The following is a 12241-nucleotide window of genomic DNA, read 5'->3' as shown; positions in this document are numbered from 1 at the left end:
CAGGATCTCTTGGCGATTATCAAACCCTGGCTAAGCAGGTCATGTAGCTCTGCGATCATCAGGGTGCAACAAGGAGTTGTTTTCATACAACGTGTGTGCCCTCAATATTCAGCCTCACACCACACACAACTCGAATTGTCAATCCTTCAAGTGGTCAAAGGAAATTCAGACTGACCAGGGAATGCCTTCAAGGACTCTTTACGGACACCGGTCTTCAATATACTGTTTCGGGGGTTCATGAACGTTCAGAAAGCTCGATGAATGAGATACTTAAGTCCAAGGCACAACAAAGTAATGTGGTACAACAAAACCTATGTATAAACTTGTCGTGCATGGAATTAGATGTCGAGGCTCATAGAAGAACGAGGTGACATTACCCACGGACTGCACATACCCAAAACCAGTTTGTGGATACCATACCTGTGTACGTGTGTCCAGGCCTGTAGTACTCCGGGGCACCATCCAACCTCAAATTAAAAGCATCTGTTCGCCCACCAGCTCGTTCGAGCGCAGCTCCTGCACGCACTAACCGTCCACAACCACCATCCCCAGACACCCGGTCCTCAACCGCTCCTCGCTCTTCCATCTCCTTCACCATCATTGCTTTTCCTTCTCCTTCTGATGCTCCCGTTTCCTTTTCCATCATCACTCCTCGTTCCTCTAATCTTTCCACCTCCTTGATCATCATGGCTTTACGTTGTTCTTCTTCTCCTGCTCCTCCTCTTCCCATTTCTTTCCTCATCATTGCTCCTCGTTCTTCTGATCCCACCATCTCCCTCCCAGACTCTCTTTTCTGGCCGATTGTCTCTCCACTCCTGACCCCTTCCATCTGCTTTTGGTCTCCATGTTGAGCCACGGATGAAACGTAGAATAAAAACAGAGAGAAAGTGAGAAACATTGTGGGAGTACAAATGGAGAGTTAGACCCACATGGAGAGACACAGAGTACTCCCCACAGAGACAGAGTATCGAGTGATGCACAGACAGAGAGAGAGAGAGATATATGCGTGCTGATCAGCAGAAAAGACAACAAGGGGGAGGAGAGGGATATTGAGAGGGGGGGCGGGGGGACAGGAAGATTGTCGGGCGGGAGGGGAAGAATGATGTGGGAATGGAGGGGATGAAATAGAGAGAGGGAGGGAGAAAGAACAGACAGAGGGCCAAACATATATGGTGTGGGGAGGGGGGGTGGAGCGAGAGAGACATGGGGGGAGGAGGAGAAAAACAGACAGGGTGGGGGAGAGGGAAAGAGAAAGAGGGAGTAAAGCACATAGAGTGGGCGACAGGGAGACGCAGAGGAAGAGAGGGGGAGACAGACAGGGGAGTGGGAAAAGGAAAATGGGGGGAGGAAAGAGAGGGGGAGAGGGAGAGGAGAAGAGATTGGAAACGGGTGTGAAGTGACGGAGATTGTTTTGTTTAAGCTTTGCCTCACTCCGGGACACAAATATTTATTTGGATCTATTATATATTTACGGAAAGGAAGAAAATACTCCACATTTAATAGTTTAAGCAAATTCTTAGTTCTTACACGAGCCTCGCCATGGTGTGTGTGTGTGTGTGTGTGTGTGTGTGTGTGTGTGTGTGTGTGTGTGTGTGTGTGTGTGTGTGTGTGTGTGTGTGTGTGTGTGTGTGTGTGTGTGTGTGTGTGTGTGTGTGTATATATATATATATATATATATATATATATATATATATATATATATATATATATATATATATATATATATATACACACACTGATGAGCCAAAACATTATGATCACTGCCAGGTGAAGTGAATAACATTGGTTATCTTGTGACAATGGCACCTGTCAAGGGGTGGGATATATTAGGCGGCAAGTGACCAGTCAGTTCTTGAAGTTAATGTGTTGGATGCAGGAGAAATGGACAGGAGTAAAGACCTGAGCGACTTTGACAAGGGCCAAATTGTTATGGCCAGACGACTGGGTCAGAGCATCTCTGAAACGGCAAGGCTTGTGGGGTGCTCCCGGTCAGCAGTGGTGAGTACATACCAACAGTGGTCCGAGGAGGGACAAACCACAAAACGGCGACGGTGTTGGGCACCCAAGGCTTATCGATGCGCGAGGGCAACGCAGGCTATCCCGTCTGGTCCGAACCGACAGAAGGTCTAGTGTGGCTCGTCACAGAAAATTTTAATGGTGGTTATGGGAGGAATGTGTCACAATCCACAGTGCCTTGCACCCTGCTGCGTATGGGGCTGCGTAGCCACAGACTGTCAGAGTGCCCATGATGACCCCTGTCCACCGTCGAAAGTGCCCACAATGGGCACGTGAGCGTCGGAACTGGACCGAGGAGCAGTGGAAGAAGGTCGCCTGGTCCGATAAGTCACATTTTCTTTTAGATCACGTGGATGGCCGTGTACGTGTGCGCCGTTTACCTGGGGAAGTGATGGCACCAGGATGTACTGTGGGAGATGACAAGCCGGTGGAGGGAGTGTGATGCTCTGGGCAATGTTCTGCTGGGAAACCCTGGGTCCGGCCATTCATGTGGACGTCAATTTGACGTGTCACCTACCTAAACATCGTTGCAGACCAGGTACACCCTTTCATGGCAATGGTATTCCCTGATGGCAGTGGCCTCTTTCAGCAGGATAATGCACCCTGCCACACTGCACACATTGTTCGGGAATGGTTTGAGGAACATGAAGTGTTCACGGTGTTGCCCTGGCCTCCAAATTCTCCAGATCTCAATCCGATTGAGCATCCGTGGGATGTGCTGGACCGACAAGTCCGATCCATGGTGGCTCCACCTCGCAACTTACAGGACTTGAAGGATCTGCTGCTAATGTTTTGGTGCCAGATACCACAGGACACCTTCAGGGGTCTTAGAGTCCATGCCTCGGTGGATCGGCGCTGTTTTGGCGGCACACGGAGGACCAACAGCATATTAGGCAGGTGGTCATAATGTTTTGGCCTCTCGTGTCATTATATATATATATATCTCTCGTGTCATTATAATGTATATATATATATATATATATATATATATATATATATATATATATATATATATATATATATATCTTCTTCTTCTTTCGGCTGCTCCCGTTCGGGGTCGCCACAGCGGATCATCCGTATGATCCGCATAGTGATTTGGCACATGTTTTACGCCGGATGCCCTTCCTGACGCAACCCTGGTCGCCTCTTATGACACAGGGATATGGTACACCTATTTTAACCGGGGTATACACTGGTACTCATTTCGCCGACCTCGGAAGGATGACAGGCTGAGTCAACCACCTGGTGTATTAATTCAGTGGCCCAATGGGGCTTGAACTCAGGACCTTTTGGATCCCAAGCCGCTGCCCTAACCACTGCGCCAACACCAGGCTCATATATATATATATATATATATATATATATATATATATATATATATATATATATATATATATATATATATACACATTTAGGAAATTAAACAAAGTTACCAAATGGATTAATGCACCTCATGAAATTAAACAAAGATAACAAATGGAATCCTGCACATTGATGAAATTACACAAGTATAACAAATGGAATCCTGCACATTGATGAAATTAAACAAGTATAACAAATGGAATCCTGCACATTTATGAAATTAAACAAAGATAACAAATGGAATCCTGCACATTGATGAAATTAAACAAGGATAACAAATAGAATCCTGCATATTGATGAAATTAAACAAGGATAACAAATGGAATCCTGCACATTGATGAAAATAAACAAATATAACAAATGGAATCCTGCACATTGATGAAAGTAAACAAAGATAACAAATGGAATCCTGCACATTGATGAAATTAAACCAGGACAACAAATGGAATCCTGCACATTGATGAAATTAAACAAGGATAACAAATGGAATCCTGCACAATGATGAAATTAAACAAGGATAACAAATAGAATCCTGCATATTGATGAAATTAAACAAGGATAACAAATGGAATCCTGCACATTGATGAAAATAAACAAATATAACAAATGGAATCCTGCACATTGATGAAAGTAAACAAAGATAACAAATGGAATCCTGCACATTGATGAAATTAAACCAGGACAACAAATGGAATCCTGCACATTGATGAAATTAAACAAGGATAACAAATGGAATCCTGCACAATGATGAAATTAAACAAGGATAACAAATGGAATCCTGCACATTGATGAAATTAAACAAGGATAACAAATGGAATCCTACACATTGATGAAAGTAAACAAGGATAGCAAATGGAATCCTGCACATTGATGAAAATAAACAAAGATAACAAATGGAATCCTGCACATTGATGAAATTAAACCAGGACAACAAATGGAATCCTGCACATTGATGAAATTAAACAAGGATAACAAATGGAATCCTGCACATTGATGAAATTAAACAAGGATAACAAATGGAATCCTGCACATTGATGAAATTAAACAAGGATAACAAATGGAATCCTGCACATTGATGAAATTAAACAAGGATAACAAATAGAATCCTGCACATTGATGAAATTAAACAAGGATAACAAATAGAATCCTGCATATTGATGAAATTAAACAAGGATAACAAATGGAATCCTGCACATTGATGAAAATAAACAAATATAACAAATGGAATCCTGCACATTGATGAAAGTAAACAAAGATAACAAATGGAATCCTGCACATTGATGAAATTAAACCAGGACAACAAATGGAATCCTGCACATTGATGAAATTAAACAAGGATAACAAATGGAATCCTGCACAATGATGAAATTAAACAAGGATAACAAATGGAATCCTGCACATTGATGAAATTAAAGAAGGATAACAAATGGAATCCTACACATTGATGAAAGTAAACAAGGATAGCAAATGGAATCCTGCACATTGATGAAAATAAACAAAGATAACAAATGGAATCCTGCACATTGATGATGATAAACAAAGATAACAAATGGAATCCTGCACATTGATGAAATTAAACAAGGATAACAAATGGAATCCTGCACATTGATGAAATTAAACAAGGATAACAAATGCAATCCTGCACATTGATGAAATTAAACAAGGATAACAAATGCAATCCTGCACATTGATCAAAGTAAACAAGGATAACAAATGCAATCCTGCACATTGATGAAATTAAAGAAGGATAACAAATGGAATCCTGCACATTGATCAAAGTAAACAAGGATAGCAAATGGAATCCTGCACATTGATGAAAATAAACAAAGATAACAAATGGATTCCTGCACATTGATGAAAATAAACAAAGATAACAAATGGAATCCTGCACATTGATGATAATAAACAAAGATAACAAATGGAATCCTGCACATTGATGAAATTAAACAAGGATAACAAATGGAATCCTGCACATTGATGAAAATATAAATTTGAATTTGCAAAAGATTTAACCAAACTGGAATGTTGGACAGATGGTGTCCACATCATGATAATGACACAGAGGGACGATTTTTGCAGAGCAGAAAAGGCAAGTGAAATTCTGGATACATAGAAACTCAGAGACAGTGTATATACAGAGACATCAAAAGAGGATCTCAGAAAGTAGGAGAAATACAAACATTCAGGCAGAATAACAATGAGCCTTCCAAATCCATCACTGCTAAATCGGGCCATTTGTGCTAAAACCGGCCTGTGCCAAGAAGCCAGCGCTCCATGGTAATCACAGCACAACAAAAATGGTATACCACACATAGAACAAGGTCTATAGATGGAGGGCAGAGGTCCACGTGACTACAGTGGCCCATGGATGGACAGCGAAGGTCCACATGACTCCAATGTCATGAGGGTGGAGGGCAAACCGTTGCACTTTTCCAAAGGGCAGTACCCTGACCAAACTCCCCATTTTACAACTAACAAGTTGCCTGTGTCCACAAAGGATTCTAAATGGGGTAGGGATGAAGGCAGAAAAAATGTAAATGGTGTCTTCTGTCATCGAGCTGGCAAGCTGGGAGCAACAATTTGTATTTATTGCCACATCTGATGCAACATAAATGCTCTGATGGCAGTGAGGTGGTCCATTTGAAACTGTTTGTTCGATAGATGTAGCCTGTTGATGCCAAGGGTCCGTAGTAAAAAAAAAATAGGACCACTGGATCTGCAGCTTATCTGGGCTTTGGCCCAATGTTGTAATCCAAATTTGGCAGCATTCTGACTAGTGGGTCTGCAAAAGAAGATTTTTGAAGGAATTTACATGATTTCCCAAAGAATTAAATAAGTCGGCCATTTTGACACACTTCCGGTAAAGTGATCGGCATAACTTGCGCAATTTAACATCCCTACCCTGGCCTAATGTTGCAACCCAAATTTGGTAGCATTCTGACTGGTGGGTTTGGAGATTTTTCAAGAAATTTACTAAGTAATCAATTTTGACCTACTTAAAAGTCAGGTGACCGGAACGAGCTTTGTAATCCCCGTTATCAGTCAGGAGTGGAACGTTGCTGCCAAATTTCAGCCGGATTGGCCCAGTGGTTTGGCCGGAGAAGTCGAAATAGGAGACGGACGGACAGACAGTGTGCAATGACAATACCGTATCTGGAATTCCAATTCCAGATATGTTAGATATTATATGTATTGGTGTCAAAGCCAGTGACCAATTTCAAAACAATACTGTAGCTGGATTAGCACCACCTGTAGTGGTGCAGGGTGTGGGTGTGGCAATGACACGAGAGGCCAAATGGCCTCTTGTTCTTCTGAAACCAAATGATGGAAGATGTGGATGATCATATATGGAGTTTGGGACCAGGTTCACGCTCATAACCATTGCTCAGGTGACAAGTGAGCCACCTCGAGAACCCTCAATGCTCAAACGCTGTTTATACAATTGTTGAGAAATCATCTCGAAATTGATTCTTTAAATCGATTGATCGATTAATTTTCGAACGATGTTTTGGATTCAACTCAAGGCCCCATAAGGAGCACTGCTCCAGATTCTCGCAGGTCTTATCTCATCTCAGACAGGTAAAGAGAGAAAGCAAAAGCTTGAACTCGTGAGTGGTAGGATCATACAAAATTGGCTTTAATAGGCTTTTCTGACTTCAGCCTGTTCCATTCTTGCACATGTCAAGCCTTACGTCGATAATAATTATCAATCAGGTGACAAGGTGCCAAACTTGCTCTCATCCACTTTACGAGTGTCGTCGTCAACTCTTCCTATAAAATGCTCAGAACTCACAACCTAAAACTCATGCATGAGATAGAAATGAAGAATTTTATTTTCATCGATAGATTATAAAAATTTCATGAACTCCACTGGTTTATCTACACAAAGTTTACTGATTATCGTAAATCATTCATAGCACCCTTGTTTTTCCCAGATTAACAATTCCATAAATGGGTCCACCCCCTAAATCTGACCATGCCCTTGCACACCACCTACAATTGGTTCCACCCACAAACTTTTAGATATTGCAATCACATTGGCAAAGCAGTTTTTGGCTTTCGCACTCATTTAACTAGAGGCAAGCTGACCCCCACGCCCATCCCACCACACCGCACCAGTTGAATCGAGGTCACTGATGCGAGCACCTTGGACTTAAAAGGCACAACGCGGACTATATAGAGTTAATTTTACAATCTCCCAAAGCACAGTAATATACAATCAGCTTACTATGATTTATATACTGCATAATGAGAGCATTGGTGGGCTCAAACAGAGCACGGCCCAGTATCTGAGTTTGACACTGGACATGATGCCGAATGTCAGTCCGCATGCGAGGCCGCTGGGGATGCCATCGAGACGCAGTTTGGCACAGTGAGGACAGGCAGTCGGAGATATTGAGAAATCTGACAGCAAACGGAATAGGAAAACCACAGAAGATCGAGTAAGGTCAAAAGCTGGGTGGTGGTGAGAAGGAGGAGGAAACAAAGAAGGGAAAGGGACATCAACTGAAAATGATCAAACAAAATGCTTTCACATCTTGGTGTTAAGAGTTAACACACATAGGTAGAATAACATGTAAACACATCTGAATTTTTCAGGTTCACATTTGTTTCACACAATTTTCAGGTTCACACATATCGTTTTTGGCCCCATCTCACAATGGTGAATAATCACTTGAAAAAAAAATTAAAAAAATTATCGTATCCGGATCCAAATTCAGATATTCACCAAAATCGAATTAATCTGTCCTTGTCACACACCCAATGCGTCCACAAAGTTTCATCCGAATCCGTCAACTTTTTGAGATACGATGCTATGTATCGTTTTTGGAACGATCTCTCAACGGTGAAGAACCACTTTAAAAAATTCTAGTACCTGGATCCAGATCTGGATATTCACCAAAAACTAATCAATTTGGCCTTGGCACACACCCAAACTTCGTCCGAATCTGTCGACAACTTTTTGAGATATCCTACTCACAGAAAAACAAACAAGAAAAAGACGACGTTCAGAGCACGATACTTGCAAAATCCACCCCCTCTCCAAAGGTTGCCATGGATACATCAAATTGTCCATTTAATTAAAATTAAAATTGACAATCTTAATCAAAGCTCAGCTCAATCGGATGAAAATTGATTACTTTTCAGATTGAAATTGATGATTTTAGGAGTTTGACCTTGAGTTGACCTTTTGACCTCAAAGATAGTTGGTTTCCAGATTCAGTGATGATCTATGCAATTGCTGCTTCATCGGATGAAAACCGACGATTTTTCAGATGGAATTTGATTTAAACTGGACGATGATGAAAGTTGACCTTTGACCTTTTGACCTCAAAAATAATGGTTTTCCAAATTCACCGATTGACTATGCAATTGCTGTTAAATTTTCAAGTCAATAGGATGTAAACTGACAATTTTTCAGTTGAAAATTGACTAGATGTTTGCTCTCGAGTTGACCTTTGACCTTTTGTCCTCAAATAGTTGGTTTCCAAATTCAGTGACGCAATATGCAAATCATCTTCAAATTTCAAGTCAATCAGATAATTGACAATTTTATAAATTTGACCTCAAGATGACCTTTGACCTCAAAATCAATAGGCTTCTCAGTTGAGACTACCTCTACAATTTGGTAAAGTTTCATGATGATCGGTTTAGAATTGTGACCTGTCGGCGATTGACAGACACAGATAGACAAACAAAAGACAGAATAATAAAATCAACTGACCAATATAGTTGAAAAATCTTCGATTTTGCAAGTAACAAACAGATAGAAAGGGGTGAAAAAACAGAACCACCTTCACCTTCGGTGGCAGAGGTAATGAAGAATAAGTGAGCAGTATGGGCTCTGTATTCAGGCACAGTCCAAGTTGGGCATGCTAGCAGATTACAAGCAGAGGTTCAGGTGAATCCCAAATGCATATATATATATATAATTATTATTACGGCTGTAGAAATTTGCACAACACCAGAAAGGTCCTTAGATCAGTTATGCCGGTAAGTTTATGTGCAGATAGTTCCCCACCGTTGTTTAGAGGCTTTATTTGTGTTCACCGGACTGCGACGCTTTGAGATTGCCGTTTTTCTTTTCTCTAACATTATTTTGGACCAATCATCCCCCAACAACCAAATCACCACCACCAACATCATTCCCAAACAACGACAACTCAAACACCACCACCTTCGCCTCTACCTCCACAACTCCACCCCGCAAACATTGCTTCACCACCATTCTCAAACGACGCCCACAGCAACCAAATCGCCACCACCAACATCGTTCCCAAACAACCACAACCAAACCACCACCACCTTCGCCCTTCTCCCTTCACCACCATCAACAACGCCACCCCGCAAACATCGCTTCACCTCCATCCCGGAGACAACGCCATTTCACGCTGTCAGGACGAGCACTCCGATGATTTCTACCACGTCCGCTTTGCCGGGGTCGGAGTTCACGCTGTCAGGACGAGCGCTCCGATGATTTCTACCACGTCCGCTTTGCCGGGGTCGGAGTTCACACTGTCAGAACGAGCGCTCCGATGATTCCCGCGACGTCCGCTTTGCCGGGGTCAGAAGCCGTGCTGTCGAGGCGAAGCTTCAGTGAATTACACACATCGGCTCGACGGGGTCGAAGCCGCGCTGTCGAGGCGAAGCCTTGGTGAATTACACACATCGGCTCTGCCGGGGTCAGGGGTCACGCTGTTAGGACGAGCGCTCCAATGATTTCTACCACGTCCGCTTTGCCGGGGTCGGAGTTCACGCTGTCAGGACGAGCACTCCGATGATTCCCGCGACGTCCGCTTTGCCGGGGTCAGAAGCCGTGCTATCGAAGCGAAGCCTTGGTGATTTACACACATAGGCTCGGCCGGGACGAAGCCGCGCTGTCGAGGCGAAGCCTTGGTGAATTACACACATCGGCTCTGCCGGGGTCAGGGGTCACGCTGTCGAGCGAGTGTTTTGGTGATTTCTACCACGTCGGCTTTGCCGGGGTTGGAGGTCAAGGGTCAGGGGTCGATTCTCTCTTCCCCGGCCATATAAAAGGGCGAGCAGAACGGAGCTCAGAGCCAGTCGGTTTTACGGAGCTTGAGGCAGTGTCGAGAGAAGTGTCGGTGGGTCGGTTGCCAGTGTTGGTGAACAGAGCTCGAAGTCAGTGGTGGGGGAGACGAGCTCGCGATCAGTTACAAGTCAGTCTGGGTTCAGTTTTCGAGAGACGGAGCTCAAGACAGCCGGTTGTGGGGAGACGGTCGTGGTGTCAGACCGAGAGTTGGTGAACAGAGCAGGGATGCGGAGAGGGGCTCGGAGGCAAACCAGAGGGCAACATGGAGACCACCGCTGGGAAAAAGGGCAAAGTGGAGACCACAGCCAGGGAGAGTTTGCTGGAGCCAAGGCGGTCCAGGGTGCTCGTTCGAGCGTCAACTCGCTAAAAGGGCATCGACGTGCTGAGAGAGCATCAGCAATTCCCCCCATACCGAGCATCCGCGCAGAGAGAGCGCCGGTAACCCCGTCTCGCTGAGAGAGCATTGACCTGCTGAGAGAGTATCGACGTGCTGAGAGAGCACCAGCAATTCCCCCCATACCAAGCATCCACGCTGAGAGAGCGCCGGTAACCCCGTCCGTTCCGTGGTGCCTGCTGTGTGGCGCGAGCCTGAGCATCCGGGTGGAGAACGCCGGAGAGAGCTCGCCGACCAAGCCAGGTGGCCAAGGACAGGCGCGGCCACGCCAGGCCGTGGGGGAGTAGACGTCGCAACCTGACCACCATCGCGCCACGAGGGCACGGGTAAGACCCTTCGGTCTCGTGGGCCTGACCGTTCATCCAGGCTCCATGTCACATTCGGTCCACGGATCTGTCTGCCACCCTTGTCTTTGGGGGTGGCTTTTCTTTGCTTTTTGTATAAATGCATGTGGTGCGCCGTCCAGTAAGTAGACTTGTTTAAGTGACTGTGTGTGCGAATAAACCGCTTTATTCGGTGGTAATTCTTTTATCTGCTTGCTTTGACTGTACATACGTGCATGATTCATTGCTGTGACTGTAAATACGAGTAATGTCTAATAAATGTGCGTATTGAACTGTTCCCCGTTCGTTGCGTCCTCTTCCCTGTTTTGAAAGTGCCATCTTGCATCACGGAAGAAATTGGTAGAGGGGTGTAAGCACCTGGTAAACAGAATCACATCTGTCGAGGTCGGCGATAACACCGCTCTGTTGTCACTGCAGCACGGAACGGACCGCTTAAGCGGTCCGTGTCCTAGGCCGACCTGCGGCGAGGTACGATCGCCCGGTCGACTACTCGTGCAGGTACTTAGGTAGGTCAAATTTAGCGAGCAACCCTATCCTGCGCGGGTGGCCAATTGGCACGATCGTGGTGAGGTTAAAACCCCACCAGTGACTAGCTCCTGGCGGTAGTTCCAAGGAGGGTCACGACTGAATTGTCCGACCGGTGGGCGACGCGGTCACGATTCGAGTTACGCGGCCGATCGCCCGCCGGCCGGCGCGAATTCGCAACAATACATTACACACACATATCTGTGTGTGTCTCTATTTGTCGGTGTCTGCTCAATCTATCTCTGTGTGTCTTTCTGTATGTATATGTGTCTGTTCTATCTGTTTGTCTGTCTATCTATCAATCTGTGCTGAGAGTTTTGGCGGGGGCTGCTTGCAGCCTATGTTGATCTCTGTAAAGCGTTTGATTCAGTGAATCGGGATGCCCTCTGGAGGATTCTTGGTCTTCGTGGGGTGCCACCAAAACTGATCGATCTGATGTCTGAACTATACTCTGGTGCTGACAGTGCTGTGAGATGTGGTGATACCATCTCTGACTTATTTCCAGTTGTTACTGGAGTTTGTCAGGGGGTGTGTACTGGTTCTCAC

At 44.6% G+C, this 12241-nt stretch overlaps 2 protein-coding genes across 4 annotated transcripts in view; both read right to left on the bottom strand.

Moving 5' to 3' along the window:
- Positions 1–1069, bottom strand: part of SPON1 (spondin 1) — a 42566-nt gene extending 41497 nt beyond the window's left edge. The window contains exon 1 of the mRNA XM_085860758.1: positions 421–1069. Coding sequence (XP_085716884.1) covers positions 421–898 — 478 coding nt within the window. The 5' untranslated portion in view covers positions 899–1069. The remainder of the gene's footprint in view (positions 1–420) is intronic.
- Positions 1070–7188: 6119 nt separating this feature from the next.
- Positions 7189–12241, bottom strand: part of LOC147010206 (choline/ethanolaminephosphotransferase 1-like) — a 30757-nt gene continuing 25704 nt past the window's right edge. For 2 of the 3 annotated variants that reach the window (XM_085863007.1, XM_085863004.1), the window contains one exon: positions 7189–7833. In XM_085863007.1, coding sequence (XP_085719133.1) covers positions 7699–7833 — 135 coding nt within the window. In that variant the 3' untranslated portion in view covers positions 7189–7698. The remainder of the gene's footprint in view (positions 7834–12241) is intronic. The other variant, XM_085863006.1, reaches the window with a different exon arrangement.

Source organism: Eptatretus burgeri, chromosome 17, assembly GCF_056783735.1.
Source record: "Eptatretus burgeri isolate ZD-2024b chromosome 17, Ebu_testis_v1, whole genome shotgun sequence".
Classification (NCBI taxonomy): domain Eukaryota; kingdom Metazoa; phylum Chordata; class Myxini; order Myxiniformes; family Myxinidae; genus Eptatretus; species Eptatretus burgeri.
This window is presented reverse-complemented; position numbering and strand designations above follow the sequence as displayed.